At 39.9% G+C, this 21,212-nt stretch overlaps 1 protein-coding gene across 1 annotated transcript in view; it reads right to left on the reverse strand.

Moving 5' to 3' along the window:
- Dic1 (Dicarboxylate carrier 1) overlaps positions 1–21,212 on the reverse strand; it is a 60,451-nt gene that overhangs the window by 16,173 nt on the left and 23,066 nt on the right. Inside the window, exon 5 of the mRNA XM_067148883.2 lies at positions 3,765–3,969. Within this exon, the coding sequence (XP_067004984.1) occupies positions 3,765–3,969 (205 nt within the window). The remainder of the gene's footprint in view (positions 1–3,764; positions 3,970–21,212) is intronic.

The raw sequence follows: 21,212 nt of genomic DNA on the forward strand, positions 1-21,212 counted from the left end.
GGAATGAAGGATGGTTTGATGAGGAGCTAAAGCAGCTCTGGCAGAGCGAAATGAGGCAGAGGAGAAGTAGAAGCATGAAATAGGAGTTCCTTGAAGCTCACCGAGAGGCAAAGAAGGCATGCCGGAAGAAGCAACACCAGTGGAAAAAAAAAAAAAATGATCCAAGAAGATCTGAGAAGAGAGATGTTAGAGGAATGTTCTTGTGCATTAAGAGAGAAAAGGAAGGCTTCCAAGCACGGACAATCATGTGCGTGGATTCAGAAGGTAATCTTATGACGGGGGCAAGCCGTATTCTAGAGAGGTGGGCTGAATACTTTGAGTGCGTCTCGAATGACCTCAGCGAGAGTGAGGACAGACATGATGAGGACATCTATCAGGGAGGGCCTGATCCTTTGGTCAAGGCTTCTTCTAGGGCTGAAGTAACGGATGCCATCAAACGGCTAAAGAACAATAAGGCACCAGAGCTTTTGAAGGAAGGTGGCAGCTTTCTCCATGATCAGCTACAGGCCGTGATAAAGAGAATTTTTTGAAGAAGAAAAGATGACATGAGTAGGAGGTAGCCATCGTCTTTCCAGTGCACAAGAAGGCCTCGAAGCTTACATGCGACAACTATAGGCAACTCTCTCCTTAGCACAGGCTTCAAGTTGCTCACCAGTATCATCACAGAGTAGCTGCAAGAGTTTGCTGAACAATGTCTGTGTCTACCACTGTGGCTTCACAAGGAACTGCTCAACAATGGACCAAATCTTTACTATTCAATGTGTTCTGGAGAAATGCTTGAATTTAAGGTACCAGTCCATCAACTGCACATCGACTTTCATAAAGCATACAGCATTTAAAGAGGAGCTTTTTGTATGAAACCTTGGACCAGCTTGGAGTGCCTAAGATGATCATCAGACTAAAACGGATGATGTTTACTAACACGAAGTGTAAAGTAAAGGTACAGTAAGAGTACTCATGCAAGTTCATTGTCAACCAAGGCCTGAAGAAAGGTGATCCCCTCTCCTGTGTACTGTTTAACCTAGTATTGGAGAGGCTTGTCCGTACCATCACCATAAGTGACCAAAATACAATGCACAGTTTTATCTGATATCAGAGTGAAGCAGCTGGAACATTGTTCAATAGCCCTGTCCAGTGTCTAGCTTATGCGGATGATGTTGCTCTGCTGAGAAGAACATTGGTAGATGTGCAATGTTCATTTGCTGAATCAAATCAGACTGTGTTAGAAGCTGGGCTGAGGAAGGAACGGCATGAAGACAAAGTGTGTGATCACAATGAGGTGAGGTGAGGTACTTCACAAGCTTGTTATTAGTGATAAGACCTTTGCTAAAACCAGCACTTTTAAATACCTGGGTTCAATTATCACCGAGGAAAATGACTGTCTCGAGGAACTAAATGAGAGACTGCGCTCCAGGAAATGAAGCTACTTCAGTCTCTCCCATCTGCTGTGTGATCGAGAACACTTTCACGTAGCTGTAAGAAAAACCATCTATAAGACAATCATTTGACCTACTGTCACATACAGGTGTGAGATGACCGAGCTCGATAGCTGCAGTTGCTTAAGTGCGGCTAGTATCTAGTATTTGGGAGATAGTAGGTTCAAAACTCAGTGTCGGCAGCCCTGAAAATGGTTTTCTGTGGTTTCCCATTTTCACACCAGGCAAATGCTGGGGCTGTAACTTAATTAAGGCCACGGCCGCTTCCTTCCCACTCCCATCGTCGCCATAAGACCTACCTGTGTCGGTGCAACGTAAAGCAAATAGCAGGTGTGAGATGTGGGTGATGACCAGGAGGAGTGAGGAGTTGCTAAACAGGTGGGAGGACAATACTCCGTAAAATCTATGGGCCTGTTTGTGAGCGTGGAGTGTGGCATCTTCGTACTAACAAGATCTACGATCTGTATGGAGACCCTACCATCGTCGCAGAGGTGAAGAGCTCCCGGATCCAGTGGCTGAGTCAAGGATGGTGCGTCAGATGTTCCAGGGGTGACCTGCTGGAAAGAGAAGTCATAGGCGACCTGAAAAAGCACTGGCTGGACGACGTTGAAGAGGATCTCAGGAGCCTTGGTGTCAGATCTTAGAGAAGACGGGTATAGGACAGGGAAGATTGGAAGACTTTGGATGAAGCAGGCCAAGGTCCTTCATGGACTGTAGCGTCACAGAGTAAGGTAAGTATTACTTCTCTGCTTGCCAGTTTCATACGTAGTTTTCACATTCCAGAATCTGATTCGTGTCCTGTATTTCATTGCAAAAGTCTCCATAAAATCTGGCGGGCATAAATTTCATCTGGTTTCTGTAATGAGTTTGATTCAGGTGTGTGAGTTATTAGCCCATAACACCATAAGTCCAGTGGAGAGGCTGCCTCCTGTCTGTGCTAGACCACAGAATTTTTCTGTAGGGGTTATCTCCCTTAGCCTTTAAAAGTCCCTCTTTACCAGAAGGCAGTAGTTTCTTCTTTATCCCCAAGAAGAAGGGCTGCCTGCTCTGCCGTACCAAAGGACTCCTTCATAGTTGCTGCCATTGAGGTCTTCACCAGAGCCCCGTTGGCAGTCACTTTTCAGGGTTCCTGTAGGGCCTTCACAGCTACCACAGCGGTCATGGGGAATACGAAGTCCCTGCTGTACATCACCCCTGCAGGCAATCGCCTACTTCATGTTGTTGCCTACCTCCCACGATGTGGACAAAGGGTTGGCCTTGCGTATGGGCTGGCCCCCAGAGGGAGCTAAAAAAATCTGTTGAGGCCATGCATACACTCTATCCTCTAACCACAAAGTAAAATGGAAGGAAACTGATGTTCTGACTGGCACTCACTAGTTTCATGCTTGCTTACTATGAGGAATTTTAAATAGAACATCCCAATAATTTGAAATGCAAGGAATTTAACACATTGAAGTCCACACTCAACCAATACTTGGGCCATGTGGAATGCCTGCAAGTGCTATGGCCGAGTATAAAGGTAGGTCCTGTATGGCAAGTTCACATGTGTGACCAGAACTCTGGTTTAGGTTACCTTGGATATATTCAATGGTCTTTTCTCTTTGGTGCAGCTGAATTGTGTCACCATCTGTTTACTACAGTAGCTAGAGAATTATTAGGAAACAGAAGATACATAACGCATGGCAAGATGATCTCCCCATGCCATTTAGATACAAGTTGAGGCAACTGCTTTTCATGTGTTCTCATGTTATTTGTCTGTGTTTACTTATGAATATGTCACAAACACCAAGAATTCTTTGAAAAAACAAACTGAGAATGCCACAGAAGAGTGATCTATATTTCCTGTTACACTTACTATATAGATTCTTTCTATCATAATTGGACTTCTTTTTAAATAAGTATAGAAAATATTTATGTTGACAATTAAATCATACCTTAAACAGCCTTGATCCTTGATAAAGATTAACTAGTATGTTCATAAAAACTATGTACAATATGATTTGACAAGTCCTAAAAAGCCTAAATCTTTAGAAATGAGACACAAAAAAAGGGCTGGGACTCAAGGGTCTAACTTTCAGTACTAAAAACACTATACAGCAGCCCAGCTCATGAAAGATGGGCAGTGGAGTAATATATACAAGCATGCACCAGCATAAGACAACCCTATCAAACTGTCTTGAAGAGGTCAAGTGTATCATTAGTTAAAGAAATTAACCGACCTCATCCAAACAACTGGGAATAATTGAAATTTGCATTCTATAGCCATTTTGCTATTTTCTTTCTATGATCTGGACAAGGCTACCAAAAAATTTAATCCACAATACTTACTGCGGTTAAACTGGCCAGAAAATGTGTACCAAGGTCATCTCGAAGGCCATAGTTGAGTAGCACCATTTTCACTTGGTCATAAAAAGAAAGTTGACCAACAGTCATAAGGACAGCTCTCCCTGTAGCAGTTGATGCTCCCGAAAACAACCCGCGAACACCCTCTTCATGATATACACGAATCAAGCCATCAAAAGCATGGCGGTAGCTGAGAGAAGAAAGATAAGTTTATATCAGACACACACATCATCATGTCCTTGCCTAGGTAAGCCAATCCTCCTCTGTTTCATCTTCATTGAGCTAAAGTCTTTGGCAATCATCCAATAACTAAGAAGGCAGTAAAACAGCCACAGATTACAAGTTCTCCACATTCTTTACAATCTTCATACTTCATAGGATTCGTTATTGATGACAAAATTTTGAAACATGGGGTTAAAGGGAAATCTTTACCCATAAATAAAGCAAGTACAAATTGGCCAAAATAAATAAATTAAATAAAATTGAAGTATAGGTTAAGATGTTTATGTAAATGCAGTAGCGAGTACACTGAAATTTTTAAAAGAAATCTCCACCTCAACTCACTGTAATGGATATACAGAATTGTTTTGGGGAGGACATGCACATGTGGTACTATACTGGGTGGTCCACCTGCATCTTGCAATCTAATTTTATGCAACCTGTTGTTTTTGCTACAACTCTGAAATATATCAGTCCCTCTCCCTGAACAAGGGTAATATAACAAGATGTGTGGTTATGGGCTAGAAGACAACAGGAATCGTGATCACCACTATTAATTCTTTGTGGGTACCCTGAATGAACCTGTAAAATGAGCAGATACCTTAGAACAAGAGGTGCACACACAGACGAGGAATAGGTATTGTATAGGTTGGGAACTGCCCTCTGCACGTCTCGCAATAGCTCACTTGGCAGGGGTGTGGTCAGAGATGTGACAGTGGACAACGCTAGATGATAAGGTTTGAATCCCAGTTAAATATTATTATTATTTATTTTTTATTATTCGCTAATCTGCCTACTAGGGACCACAATGAGATTTGTTTTACATTCTGACGTTTACTCAATTTTTGACTAGTCCACTATGCTTTTATTAGTTTGCTGCGTAGAGCACAGCGTTCATCTGACCACTTTGCACCAGCTGTCAACTTCACGTCCTGGGAGGTCCCAAAAGTAACAATGTTTGTTCTGAAGAGGTCTCTTTTGTGTGCATCATCTGGTCGTAGGCCCATTTCTTTGAGACCTTTCTTGAAGTTAACGTACTAGGGAATTATCGTTTTTAGTTTTGAGTCAAAATTGTTAAAAATGCGTTTTGTCCTTCAAGAGTTGTCCATCCGTCGTAAGTGAGCACAGAATGAGTCCTGTGTTTGTGCACTGAGTCAGTGATCTTCTCTGTCTTACATTAGATTTCTTAAAGTAAATACAAAATGTTAATATTCCACCTTCTCAATACTAAGAAAATCATTTGATGTTTTTACAAAAACATTACAATGATATTAAAAGGTACTAGGCCTAGTTTCGGTCCACTGTGGACCATCATCAGCCTAGCCAAATTACAACAGTAAAAGACATAGTAATAAAAATAGTGTGGAGAAATGAGAGGATCTAGAAGGATGGGATGGTGGTGGAATGACAGATAAAAGTGAAAAACCGTGTTTGCGAATAATGATAAAAGTAACAGAAGTGTTCACAATGACAAGTAAAATCTTGTGAAGTCACGTAAAAATTCTTGATGAAATAGTCTTTGGTTAGCAGTTACTCCTGTGTTGCACGATTGACATATATAACTACGTATATGCTTCTAGAAAGTTGTAGATGTAAGTTCCACTTTTGCGTAGAGGGAAGAATTGTCCGATGAGACTAGCACAAGATTAAAAATTGACAAAGTTGAACCTGTTCTATGGTGGAATGAAAGGCTTTCTGTGTTAAACAGAAGTAGTCTCAGTTCAATGAACCTGGGGAAAGAAGATAGTATTAACGCGGGTAATCGGATAGAGAACAAGCGAGGCACCGGAAAATATACACGATGACTCACCTTGCGCTGCGTGGAACAAACTTGCTGTATTGAATGCAACTTATGGAGTGAGCGTAGCGCGGAGTAGATCAGCAGGAAAGGGGGGGGGGGGGGGTGTGAATACGGAGGGGAGGAATGACGTAAGTGGGGGTAAGTGGTGGGGGGTGGGAGGGATGGGAAAAGTTCAAGACGGGGTGGACGGGAGAGGAAGTGATGGTGTTTGTATTGTCGGGGGGACCCTTAATTGACTTAAAGAAAGAATTTTGAACGACCGATTTGTTTTTTCTGTAATAAGTAATGAAAAGGTCAAATAAAATATTGGGTTTCTCAGTTATTTCATTAAGGTTATAGTTAGCATTAAAGTATTGATCTAAATGAATGTAAAAGTTCTCTATTATATTGAGTAGAGGTCCTTTCTTAGCTATTTTGAGAATGTCCATGTCTGCTTCAATATTCGTGAATTTGTGGTTATAGTCGACCATATGTTGGCCGATAGCTGAAAATTTGTTGTATCTGACTGCATTGAAATCTTCTAAATATCTAATGTTGAAGCTCCGGCCGGTTTGCCCCACATAAGAAATATTAGAGCATGTATTACATTTAATCCTGTAGACGCCTGATTTTGTGTACCTATTTATTTTATTAATATGTAATATGTTATGTAAGATTTGTGTGTTGTTGTTGTTGTTGGTTTTAAAGGCTATTTTCATACCTTTTTTCTTTAAAACATTGGTGATTTTGTGAATTCCATTGACGTAAGTGAAGATGGAAAAAGTCATGTTTAGGTGGTTCTTTTTTAAGTGTGGTCTTGGGGCGAAATTTATGTTTGTTAATGATGTTTTCTATGAAAAGGCTATTGAAGCCACTGAATCAGGCAATGTAGCGGATAGTATTCAATTCGGTATGAAGATCTTTTTTTATTCATAGGAACGGTGAATGCTCTATGTACAAGACTGTTATATGTTGCTTTTTTGTGGGGGAGGGGGTGAGCTGAATCCTGTCGGATTGTGACGGCCGATTGGGTGGGCTTTCTGTAGATCTTGTAGGTTAAAGATTCCTGTTGTCTAGTGATCGTAATATCCAGAAAATTGATTTTTTTATCTACTTCCGACTCCAATGTGAATTTAATATCGGATCGATGTTATTAAGTGTTTGAAGTGTGGTGTGAGCATCTTCCAAGTTCTCGTTGATAACTACTAGGACATCGTCGACGTACCTAGCCCACAGGAGAATATTGTCGAATTTATTGTCGATTTTAGTATTCTCGAGAAAGTCCAGATAGATTTCTGCGAGAATGCCTGATGCAGGTGAACCCATTGCCAGACCGTTTTGTTGAAAGATGGTACCATTAAACGTAAAAAAGTTGTTATTTACGACTAATTTCAACAATGTAATGAAATCTTGAATTTCCAATTTACTCAAATGACTGTTTTTGTGTAAATTACTTTTGATGATGGGAATTAATTTAGAAATTGGAATGCTTGGGTACATGTTTACGATATCAAAGGAGTGAAGTGAGTAATGAGGTTGCATGTTAAATTTATTAAGTTTGTCTATTAATTCAAAGGTATTTCTAACCGATTTATTGGATGAAAGATGGTAATTTTTGCTTAGGAACTTTTGAATAAATTGTGCGGTTTTATATAAAGGGCTCGGTCTAAAATTGATGATTGGACGAATGGGAGCACCTGCCTTATGAATTTTTGGAAGAGCTCTAGCCGTAGGAAGCCCAGGGTTCATACTTATAAGCTGGCTTTTTTCATGTTCAGTGAGTAGGAAGGAGGAGTTTTTAAAGGTTTGTTTAAGGAGTCTTTGGACTTTTTGTGTGGGGTCTTTTTTAATTATGGAAAAGGAACTATCTTTAAAGAAATCTGAAGTTTTACTGATATATTCATTCTTATCGATGATTACGGTCATGTTGCCTTTATCGGCCTTGGTCACGATTAGGTCGTTGTCCTTAATTTTTTTTGTTTAGGGTGTGCAGGAGCTTCAAATCGGTTTGTACTTTCCTGTTATTACAATTGGCGGGAAAATTAGGTGAATTATTGCGAAGAAGGATGTTATTAAGTTTCTTTTTGATGTCATATCTTAATTCATCTTGTGTGTCTAAAGGCGGTTTAGAGATAGCTAATTCCGATTCTGTTATTGTAAAAATTGAATTGGTTGTGTTCAAATCGGGCCAGTTATGTTTGGGTCCCTTGGCTAAAATTCCTTCTTCATTTGGATTTAGGGGAGTATTGGATAGGTTAATTACGGGTGGATGAAAATGGTTACGATCGTCTGCTGGTCTACTATTGCGTCTATTTTGATAATCTTGCGATTTGGATCTCTTTAATTTCTCCAATTTATTATCCAAAGTATGTTGTTTCTTGGTTAAGTCTATAAATAATTTATCTTCAACTGATTGGAAGAAGATTGTCCAATGCGCTTTTGATAACAATTTTGTTGCCACAAGGTGAGACTCGTATAGTTTGAGGTTAAGGAATGATTTTTTCCTATAAAGAAACTTGATTTCATCTTTCAACCAAATTTTATTAGTCTTAGTTTGAGTTTTGAAAGTTTGTGACGTGATACGATGTTTTTTCTTGTTGTGTCCTGCTGATCTACTCCGCGCTACGCTCACTCCATAAGTTGCATTCAATACAGCAAGTTTGTTCCACGCAGCGCAAGGTGAGTCATCGTTTATATTTTCCGGTGCCTCGCTTGTTCTCTATCCGATTACCCGCGTTAATACTATCTTCTTTCCCCAGGTTCATTGAACTGAGACTACTTCTGTTTAACACAGAAAACCTTTCATTCCACCATAGAACAGGTTCAACTTTGTCAATTTTTAATCTTGTGCTAGTCTCATCGGACAATTCTTCCCTCTACGCAAAAGTGGAACTTACATCTACAACTTTCTAGAAGCATATACGTAGTTATATATGTCAATTGTGCAACACAGGAGTAACTGCTAACCAAAGACTATTTCATCAAGAGTTTTTACGTGACTTCACAAGATTTTACTTGTCATTGTGAACACTTCTGTTACTTTTATCATTATTCGCAAACACGGTTTTTCACTTTTATCTGTCATTCCACCACCATCCCATCCTTCTAGATCCTCTCATTTCTCCACACTATTTTTATCACTATGTCTTTTACTGTTGTAATTTGGCTAGGCTGATGATGGTCCACAGTGGACCGAAACTAGGCCTAGTACCTTTTAATATCATTGTAATGTTTTTGTAAAAACATCAAATGATTTTTTTAGTATTGAGAAGGTGGAATATTAACATTTTGTATTTACTTTAAGCATATGCTCAACTCAATACGGAACCTAACAATGAAGTTTATTACTTTTAATTAGATTTCTTGTTGGTATTTTCTTATGTAGGTCCCGTTTTTGTAGTCTAGGCCAAGAATGTTGCGGAGAATCTTTCTCTCTTTTTGCTCTAACTTAGTGAGTGCACATTTCTAAGAGAAAGTAACGCATTCTGACGCAGAGAGAGATACTGGCTTGACTACAGTGTTGTAGTGATGCATTTTGGTATTTATAGAACAGCACCTTTTGTTATTTCAGGTCAGGTCAGGAACAATCCTGCTACCATGTGTGACATTAGACGGTACTACCTGTGACGGTCTGGCCAACGGCCAGTACCAAATCTGACAAACTATGGGAGAACCAACAGCTAAGGGCGGTGGTTCTTCCTTAGGAAGCCTGATGAAGCCTTTGTGTAGGAAATGACACAAATTCATCAAAGTGCTGCTGCCATGCAGAGACTGCCAGAGGCTGAAGGAGATTATCCTGATAGAAAACCCTCTGCAGTATTAGACTTAGCGAGCCAACTGCACTGAGGTAAATGAATGTTGCTTTCAAAACTAAATCAAGCCTCGGATATAAAAGTGTTAAAATTACCGGATATGACAACTCTTCAAGCAGCTCACGAAATTATGATGACTCATTGGAGGTGCAGGAAGAGACAGACATTACCCAAGAAATAGCTCAGAATTGGAACCCTTGACATCTTCACTCTCACCAACAAATTAATGTGACAAACTCTTAGACCTTATGGACAGGCACAAGCTTCAGATATTGGAGTTGAGTGAGACAAAGCAGAAAGGCTGTGGAAAGAACTCTCTGAGAAATGGATATATGTTACAGTCGAACCTCCCTTTTGCGGACACCGTCGGTTCCGAGGAAAAAATGTCCGTTACGAGAGGTGTCCGCTAAAACAAGCTTGCAAAAATAATCGAACATTTTAACGGCAAAGAACATCCACCGTAAATATAAGCATACATATCTTTACATTATTATTATTATTATTATTATTATTATTATTATTATTATAAGTCATTTCTGTGTTAGTATTTCATAGAGAGTTATTGTGAGTGATTTTACATCATTTACAAACTTTACAATTTCGTGAAGTAATCGTGAAGCTTCGTCTTTTCCTTCTCAAGTCGACTACCTGAGCTCGATCTTATCAGCGACAATCCGAGTTATGAATAGAATGATGCAATAAGGGAAGAAAATCCCCAGGTAACTTGTGAGTCAACAGTCCCTGTCAGCATTTCTGGGCAATTAGAATTCTCGGAATAGGCCTATACACCACTAGGTAGAACTGAATTCCGATGTACCTTCTCTCCCCTTGCACTTGAAATAGTACAAACATTCAAAAAGGATTTTCTTATGTCTGAAGAATGGTTTTAAAAGAAAGGATGGCATGTCGTCCGGCGTAATAAATTGTCATGTAACGTGTAAATTGTCCGCTTAAGTCAAGTGGACGGAACAAGCGGCGATGTCCGCTGTCCGGAGTTCGAGGTGTCCGCTTAAATGAGGCCAATTTAACACTTGTCTTATGTAAAATAAAATCGGTTCTGAGAAGAATTGTCCATATAGGGAGGTGTCCGCTGAATAAGGGTGTCCGTTAGGGCAGCTTCGACTGTATAATGGAGTGGGAACTTGAGTGAATCCAAAAATGGAGTTGGTTCTTATCCTTCACAAAGATTTAGATGTACCGACGTGATAGGATCATCCAGATGAGATTACAAGATGGAAATGTGCATCACACTTTATTTCAAGCACAGTATATGCACCTCAAACAGAATGTACCACAGATGAGAACTTAAAGAATAATTACCAGAGAACACCATAATGCCCAAGTCAGCAAAGAGAGAGAAGGTTGTGAAAACATCATCGGACCTCAGTTTCGGGAACAGAAACTCCTAAAGAGAAAATTTGAGTGATTTCTGCATGCTAAACAACTTAAGCATACAAAACATATGGTACTAGAAGAGGGAGAGTCATAAAATAACAAGATATAGTTGGGATGGAAAGCTCAAGACCATGATAGACTACATCATCACTGATGACAAAGCTAGTCGGTATGTTAGTGATGTCAAAGTCATACACAGTGAGCGTCCAGGTAGTGACCATCAGCTATTAACAGGTGATCCTAAAGATGTCCATGTCCCCAAAGCTAAGTGCTCGAAAATGCCAAAGATCAAGACCTGGTTATTGAAGGACTCAGAAGGAAGAAAAATACCAAGCAAGGATAACAACAAAATTACCCAAAACTGAGATCAGAGGGGTAGAAGAAGAATGGACCTTGTTCAAAGAAACTCTCATAAAGGAAGCTGAGGAAATCTGTGGGAAAACAAGTGCAAAACTGATGAAGAAGGAAACGCCTTGGTGAAGACAGCAGTAAAATAAATATGCTGAAAAGAAAATTAGATTGAGTGAAACAAAAAATGGGCAATAGAAGAAATGAGGTAGAAATTGAAGAGTGAGCACAGGAATATCAAACCAAGAAGTTAGTTGTAAAACGACTAAGAAGAAACGAGGAAGTGCTGGGATGACTTTACTCCCAGGATAGAGAAAGACTGCCAACGAAGTAGGAAGCTACCATATAACGTAGTAAAAAGTAAAAGAAGTGAATATGGGAACATCATTGCACAGGAAACAAATGAATGTAGTTTGATAAGAACAGAGGGAGGGATCAGAAATGAAATGAAGAAGTACTTCAGATGGAGACGACAACACCACCACTGCCACTACCACCACCTATAGAATATATTAAATACAGAAAAATGAACCCCCATTAATACGGCTTGAAGTCGAAACAGCACTAAAGAAAATGCGAAATGGGAAGTCCTTGGGCTTCGATGATCTCACCTCAGATATGATAAAGGCGGCTAAAAGCAGCTGGAATATCAGCCTTAAATTGGCTATATAGAATGCTCTCGGTGATCTGGGAAGAAAACTAAATCTCAGAAGAATGGAGGAAAGGAATCACCATCTGACTGTTTTAAAAGGGCAACAGACGGAAATGTGGAAACTATAGGGGCATAATGTTGTCAAACATCCTGAAGCTGTTGGAAAAGTCACTGAAATGAGAATTAAGAAGATAGTGGAACCTTTGCTTGAGGAAGAACATGGATTCAAGAAAGGCTGAAGTACGATGGATCTTGTTTTTGCCGTAAGAGTGCTTACAGAAAAAAAAACCTGAACAAGATCTGGGAATGCCTGGAAGACCTCAAGGTGCCAAAGTATCAGAGTGACAACGTAAAGATGCTATACCAGAACTGCTACAGCTGTATTCAGATGTTCAGATAGGCAATGAAAGATCAGAATGGTTTGGGACAAAGAGAGGTGTCCAACAAGGAAGTGCCCTATCACCACTCTTGTTCATAACAATGGACAAGATCATAAAGTCTATCAAGCAAATGGACAGCACACCAAATGTCCTGGTATTTGCTGATGATGTGCTCCTATGGGGAAAAAGAGCAGCTGAAGTACAGAAAAAACAGAGTGGAACGATATGTTCAATAAATGTGAGATGAAGATAAGCAAAACAAAGAAATGACCATCAACAGGAAAGGAACAAACTCAGACATCTCTGTGGACAGAACAAAACTAGAATAGGTTTTTCACTTCAAGTACCTCGGAAGCACAATCTCCAAAGACAACACTGTCAAGCAGAAAATGCTCAGCAGGATACAGAAAATGTCAAACTTTTATAATCAAGTCAGAAATCTACTTTTGGATTACAAAATACCACAAAAAAGAAAAAACAACCCTGTACCACACCTACTTCATACAGATTCTCACATATGGTTTAGAGGCATGTATTCTACTAAGCAATGGCTACAGCAGAATTCAGGCAACAGAAAGGAGATCCATTAGAACTATGAATGAAACTACTCGAAAGGACAAAATCAGAAATGAAATAAACAGGAATGTAGCTGGCATTGAAGTCCCTATTACCAATGTAATAAAGAAGCACAGACTTCAGTGGTATGGGCACATTATGAGAATGAAGAGCGAGAGACCTGCCAGAAAATACTTCGACCTTACTGAGCAAGAAAAAAGACCAAGGGGAAGGCCAAGGAGACTCCATATAGACACAGTGAAATGAGGTGTGGAGGGGAGAGGTCACAAATGGAAAGATGTCCTGGAGTAGAAGGTGTATGCATACAGGAAAAGATGGCAAGCACTTGTACACCACACACGGGAAACTGGAGTTGGAAAATGATGATGATGACGACCTTTTGTTATATATGTTGCGGGTGATTTGGAAAGCTACCCCCATTTTTTGTGCTCTGGCTGCTAAGGCCTCTGTATCTAATCTGTTTGATTGGATCCACTCATCAAGGTATTTAAACTTATGCTCATGGTTTATTGTTCCATATTTGGTGTTCAGTTGGGTTGTGCTGCCTTTGGTGTTTGATATTACTTCCGTCTTTTTAAAGGATATCCACAAACCTGTTTGTTCTGCTCCCTCTTTCAGCACACTAATTTTTTCTGTTGCAGTTTCAAAATTTCCTGCCATTATCACTATGTCATTCACAAAAGCTAAGCAGTAGATTTCTACTCTGTTCTTCTTCATCCCAATCCTTAAAGGTCTATCTTTTAGTATCTGATGCTACTCCTGTGTTACTTTCTCTAGTTTGCAGCTGAACGAGAGTGGTGAGAATCCAAACGGTGCAAAGTAGCATTCTTGGAATTTTACTTTGGAGATGGTCTTAGTTGAGGGTTGCTCATATTACCACTAGCGGTTTTTCGTACACTCCCATTTCTGCAATTATTTGAAGCAACACGTTGTGGTCAATGGAGTCGCACGCCTTTCTGAAGTCTGCTTATGTCGGCCTCTCAGCATATGATATCTTATCATCATCTTAAGATCTGCTCTGCTGCCGATCGGCCTTTCCGATAACCTACTTGGAATTCCCTGAACGAGCACTCAACTTTCTGTTCTAGTCGTTTTAGGATGGATAATGATAGAATCATGTATACTACGGGGAGTAATGAGTTACCACGATAGTTATTTACATCTTTGATATTTCCTTTCACATGTAAAAGGATGGATTAAAGCTACCTTCCAGTCCTCCGGAAGTTGTTCATTCTCCCACATGTCACGGATTGTCTTATGCAAGATGTCTATTGCTTCTTCTGGGGCGTATTTCCATAGTTCTTCATCAGAGGCCTTGTTTTTTCGTCTCCTTATGTGGCATTTGATCTCATCACGATCCGGGGGAGAAGGTGGCAGGCAGGTTTTGGCATGTTGATTTGTTGGGTCCGATGGGGTTAACCGTTTTTTTTACAATTTAGCATTCTGGAAGTATCTACCAGTCAATATGACCCAATCGCTATATTCAGAACGGTCTTTATCACGACCAACACTAACCATTATATCTGTAGATATTGAAGGTTTATCTCCATCTAAAGAAGGAATGTTATATCAGCTTTGTCAAACGTACAAACGTGATATATTATGCCTTCTGGAAACTCACAGGGATGAGCGACTACAGCGACCAAAAATAGCGGGAATTAAACTTGTGGCCGAGATTCCCCACAGACAGTATGGCAGCGCTGTTTTTGCCAAACCAAATTTACAAATTTTGTCTGTTGCGGCCAGCACTGAAAATCAAATCAAGATAACTGTGGAACTCAGTAACTGCACTGTTTCGGTTGTCTACACCACCAAATGTAGATTTCTCCTTCAAAATTCCAGATAACTACTACAAGCAAAAGACAAACTTTGTGGTTGGAGACTTCAACATCCATAACAGTGCATGGGGATATACAGATGATGATAATAACAGAGAAGCTGTGTTAGAATGGGCTGATGATTTCCAATTACAACTTATTCATGACCTGAAACTATCTCCATTCTTCAACAGCAGTAGATGGCGACGAGGCTTCAACCCAGACCTGATATTTGTGAGCGAACATGTGGCACAGCAATGTGTGAAATCAATGTGCAATCCTATTCCGAATACCCAGCATCGGCCCATAATGTGTCAACTTTTCTCAGCAATTCAACCACTAAAGGTTCCGTATCAAAGAAGATATAATTTCAAAAAAGCAGACTGGCAGAAGTTCAGCTGAACTCTTGATAAAATAATATCAGATATCCACCCAACACCAGAGTTTTATGATCAGTTTGTTGAAGCTGTGAAGGAAGTTTCTCGCATTTCCATACCACGAGGATGCAGAGTTAACTATATACAAGGTCTAACTTCAGACACAGCTGCCCAAATGAACATATATATTTCACTGTTTCAGGAAGATCCACTAAGTGAAGACACTATCTCAGCTGGAAGGAAACTGCTTTCCTCAATTGCAGAGGCAAAGAAAGATACTTCGATTAAACTTATGGAGGAAACAGACATTTCAAGGGATAGCCGAAAGGCTTGGAAGCTTCTCAAATGACTTAGCAACGATACAACCAAGGGACCAGTCCATGCAAATGTTACAACAAACCAAATCGCAAATCAACTTGTCATCAATGGGAAAACATATCACCCAATAAGGAAAATGGAACATAATATCCTAAAAAATGAGGCAATGAAATCCAGTAACCTATCCCCGGTATTTGAAATAACGGAACTACAAAAAGCGATTCAATGTAGCAAAAATGAAAAAGTGGTGGGATTAGATGATATCACAATAGAACAGATAAAACACTTCAGTTCAACCACACAGGCATGGCTTTTAAACTTATTCAACAACTGTTCTACTTCCCTGAAAATTCCAAAAATATGGAGAAAATCCAGGGCGATCGCATTTCTGAAACTGGGAAAGGAACCTTCGGACCCCAAATATTTCAGACCAATCTCCTTACTCTGCGACCTGTACAAAATAATGGAAAGAATGTTGATCAATCGCTTAATGGGAGTAGTAGACAAAGTCCTAATCCCTCAGCAATGTGGCTTCTGCCCAGGAAAGATTTGCACAGCACAGATTTTACATCTAACCCAGCACATTGAGGACAGCTTTGAAATGAGGAAGATCACTGGTGTGGCTTTTGTGGATCTCTCAGCAGCCTACGATACAGTAAATCACAGGATATTATTACACAAACTTTATAGAATGATTACAGACATCAAGGTAACCAAGATGATATCTACTCTCCTGGAAAATCGTCACTTTTTTTTGTTCAATTCCAAGGACGTCGAAGCAGATGGAGAAATCAAAGGAATGGACTACCTCAAGGCAGTGTACTGGCTCCTATTCTTTTCAACATCTACACTAATGACCAGCCATTACCAGAAAATACTAAAAGCTTTATCTATGCCGATGACCTCGCACTTACTACTCAAACTGATGCCTTTGATGAAGCAGAGATCTCTAACTGTTGCATTAGAAGAGCTAGGTACCTATTATGAGAAAAACTAACTCAAACCAAATCCACCTAAGACTCAAATCTGTGTGTTCCATGTGCGGCATGCACAGGCCTCCCAGAAACTTAAAGTACTATGGAAAGGGAACTTACTGGAACACTGCTTTACACCGAAGTACCTGGGAGTTATGCTGGATTGCACATTAACATATAAGAAACATTGCCAAAACTTAAAACAAAAAATAGCTGCTAGAAACAACATTCTACGAAAATTATCAGGAACAAGTTGGGGGGCACAACCACAAACAATTAGAACATCAGCTCCAGCTCTATGCCACTCTGCAGGAGAATATGCCTCCGCGGTTTGGTACAGGTCAGCTCATGCGAAGCAGGTTGACATCGTTCTAAACTGAAGCTGCAGGATCATTACTGGATGTTTGAAACCTACACCCGTTGAAAAGGTCCAACTTTTAGGTGGTATTGCTCCCGGTGAGATTCGTAGGGCGGTAGCAACTAACAAAGAAAGGCTCCAATCATCATCTTCAGAAGCACACCCTCTCTATGGATACCACCCAGTCACACAGAGGCTAAAATCTAGAAAAAGTTTTCTCCGCACATCAGTTAACCTTGAAGGGAAAGCAGAGAATGCTAGGGTCAAAATGTGGAAAGAAAGAATCAACCACCTTACCAACTGGGTAGAGCCGAAGGAAAGTCTTCCATGTGGACACCAGGAGAAGTGGACAGTATGGAAAGCCCTTAACAGACTCCGCATAGAAGTCGGCAGAACAAAAGTAAATTTGCGGAAGTGGGGTTTCTCAAGCGATTCATCACTTCATGACTGCGGAGAGCAGCAGACAATCTAACATCTATGTCAGTGTGTTTTATGTCCTTCAATGTGCACTATGAAAGACCTGATTGCAGCCTCCCCCAACGCTATTGACGTCTCCCAATACTGGGCAAAAATTATCTAGCTCTTGAACTGTTGCTTTATCTGTGGCTGCATAATACACCTGTATATTTGTATAGTAAGAATGCAGATATCATGTTTTTTTTTTTAATAATGGCAACTGGACCACGTCTGCATGGACAAATACCACCACAAAGAGATCTATAACGTCAAAGTCCTCCGAGGAATAGACACAGGTTCAGATCACTACGTAGTTAAAATTAAAATTAAACTCACTCCCCAGAGGAGACAACAAAAGCAAGCCCTTAAAACTAAAATAAAAATAGATCCTACCCAGCTAATCAACAACAAAAATTACCAGAAAGCAACTGAAAAAATAAAAATCACAGACAAACTTGAAGACTTAGTACACAACCTTAAACAAATTGCAGAAGACCTAGCTCCAATTAAACCACGTAAAAAACACCAATGGTGGAACAGTGAATGTGATGAAACAGTGGAGAAAAGACATCAGGCATGGCTATTACATCAGTCCCAAAAGACAGAAATATCCTATCAAAAGCTAGTAAAACAGAGAAAAGAAACTACCCAAGTCTTAAGAAGAATAAAAAGACAACATCATAAGGACACCCTGCAGTTAATTGAAGAACAGTTCAGTAAAACTAAATCAAGGGACTACTACAAAACCTTCAGAAAGCAGCTCCAAAAATATGAACCCCCGACCCTACTGATGAAGGATGAAGATGGTAAGCTGGCCCATAACAATAAAGACAATGCAGAAATTCTGGCTAAACATTTCAACAAGCTTTTAAATTGTGAGGAACCTACAGAACTCCTTCATTTGGACACCAACACCCCGATAAAAACATCACCAGAAAACATCAATCCCCCCACAATAAAGGAAGTCTACCAAGCTCTGAATAAATTAAAAAACTACAAAGCGCCAGGAGAAGATCAGACCTTTGCGGAAATCTGGAAATATGCAGGAACCTCAGCAAAAGTTGCCCTCCATCAACAACTTGTCTCTATCTGGATTAAAGAAGAACTACCAGAACACTGGACAACAGCCCTCATTCATCCTCTGCACAAAAAAGGGGACAAAACCAACCCTAATAACTACAGGGGAATCTCTCTCCTAGACATAACATACAAAATATTTTCAATAATCATCCTTAATAGGATAAGTTTACAACTTGAGAAAGAACTAGGAGAATATCAAGGAGGTTTCCGACCCTGGAGGAGCTGTCCTGATCAAATCATGAGTCTTAAGTTGATAATGGACTATAACAGGAGAAGAAACAGAGATATGGTGATAACATTTGTAGATTTCAAGAAAGCTTATGATTGCATCCATAGAGAATCTCTGTTTAAAATTTTAAGACACCTTGGACTACACCCCAAATTAATAAACATGATAAAATTGACTCTCACCAATACCAAGTCAAAAGTGAAGTTTAGGGGGGAAACATCAGAGACATTTGAAATTAAAACTGGACTACGGCAGGGAGATGGGCTCTCACCACTATTATTTAACTGTGCTCTAGAAATGGTAATGAGGGAATGGTTTAGAAAATGTCCCCCCAAAATAAAGATTGGCCGAAAAATCAAAACAAATTGCCTGGGTTTTGCTGACGATTTAGCATTACTAGCAGTGGACATAAAAGAAGCAAAAACCCAGATATCAGAACTTCAAAACATTGCAAATAAAATTGGCCTCAAAATATCATTTGAAAAAACAGAAATTATGCCCCAAAAACCAACACAGCTAAAAGAAGTCACCATAAATGGTAATAAAATCAAAATAGTAACTCAGTTTAAATATCTTGGAGAAGTAATAACACATAACTTAAATGAAAAAATCTCAATCCAAGTAAGAACAAATAGATTAGCTAAAGCACAAAAATTAACATGGGATATCTACAAAAAGAAATGTCTATCAATAAATACAAAAATAAAACACTACAACACAGTTATAAAACCGGAAGCTACATATGCAGCAGAAACACTCTTTTACCTGAATAAACAATCAAAGACTGACAGACTTCAGAAAATTGAAAGGAGGATTGGAAGAACCTGTATCAACAAAAAATATCAGAAAGATGGACAGTGGCGGTTAATACCTAACAAAGTCGTGTACAAAGAGCTAGAACCCATTACAGATACTATGCGTAAGAGGAGACTGGGATTCTTTGGACATATCATGAGGATGCAGGACTCGAGACTTCTGAAACAACTAGTACAACACAATCTCGTCTCAAAAAATACCACAACAGGATGTAAATGGATCAGAGAAGTAAGAGAGGATCTGAAGGAAATAGGCCTTACAACAGAAGACACCAAAAATAAGATAAAATTGAATACAAAACTCAAGAATACAAACCTCCGCTTTACCCTTACACAAAACAAACCAACAACACGCACATTTTCAACTGAGGAAAGGGCACGAAGATCGGAGCGTCTGAAGAAGTACTGGGAGGACCGCAAAGCCCGAACAATCCCTTCAAAGAGACCTGAACGACGGACTGACTAAAGTGATCCTATGTGGTCATAAAAGAAGAAGAAGAAGAAGAAGAATGTGACTGTATAATAGACCTGTATATTTGTATAGTAGGAATGTAGATATGTTTTTTTAATATCTGTAAGGTTGATACTTCTGACACGAATAAAGAAAAGAAATAATTTAGAAGTTTGTCAAAGTATTCAACAAGGACCTCACAGTTTTCTTTGTTTGATGTTGCTAAAGTTCCATCTTTCCTTCGAAAGCAGAGGGAAGGAGGTTTGTACCCTTGTATCTTATTTTTAAAACTCCTGTAATATTCTTGGGATTCACTTCACTGGAAGTCTTGCTCAATCTTCATTTGTTCATTTTCGCACATGCGCTTCTCACTCTGTCATATCTTCACCCGTTGGGTTTAGTAGACGTTCCAATCTTCCTCTCTTTTGGACGTGTAGTACATTTCCCAGGTATGTAGATGATGATGATTATTATTATTTTTTTTTTTTTTTTTAAACCGCTATTTATCTAGGATATCACAAGGTTGCATAATTAATTCTTTACACAGAATGATTTGTTTATTAGGGCCAGAATAGGGCTGTTGGTATTGTGGCATACGGTATGGAGATGGGTTGGAAGAGACTAGGAAATACGTGACAAGATTTCAGTTACCCCCATCGTTTAACGCACCACCTGCTCAGACAACCTCTGTGATCAATGCACAGATCGTTTAACGCACCACCTGCTCAGACAACCTCTGTGATCAATGTAGAGATGTGCACGATGTTGTAAGAACTGTCTGATATGTTGCAACATCTCCAGTATACCAGACTGGTATGCCTTGGTGATCAAGATTGGCTGGTTCCTGTGCATACATCAGTTGCTTTACATGTCCCCACAGGAAAAAATCCAGGGGTGTAAGATCAGGTGATATGGTGGGCCAAGGGACAGGTCCGCCCCTTCCTATCCCATTATCAGGATACATCGTATGGAGATGGTTCCGGATGAACACGGCCGTGTGGGGTGGAGCACCGTCATGTTGAAACCACATCCTGCAGTGGTCAGGAAATGACACACATTCCAACAATGGTGTGATAGCATTCTTCCATCAGATGGCCCTCAAAGAAATGGGGACCAAAGAGGTGATCATCCACGATGCCACACCGTATGTTCACCGCCCATAGTACCTGAAAAGCTGCCTGTCGTGTGCAATGGGGATTAACCACACTCCAGTAGAGCATTTTATGCTGATAAATGGTTCCATTGTTGTGGAATCGTGCTTATGGTCACTAAAATGGCAGGACTAGTGAGTGTCCACATGCTGTAGGGTCCATCGACAGAACATCACCCAGTCTTTGAAATCATGACCATGGAGCTCCTGGTGCAACTGCAGAGGGTACGGATGAAACAGCTGGGT

This window comes from Anabrus simplex, chromosome 6, assembly GCF_040414725.1.
Source record: "Anabrus simplex isolate iqAnaSimp1 chromosome 6, ASM4041472v1, whole genome shotgun sequence".
Taxonomy (NCBI): Eukaryota; Metazoa; Arthropoda; class Insecta; order Orthoptera; family Tettigoniidae; genus Anabrus; species Anabrus simplex.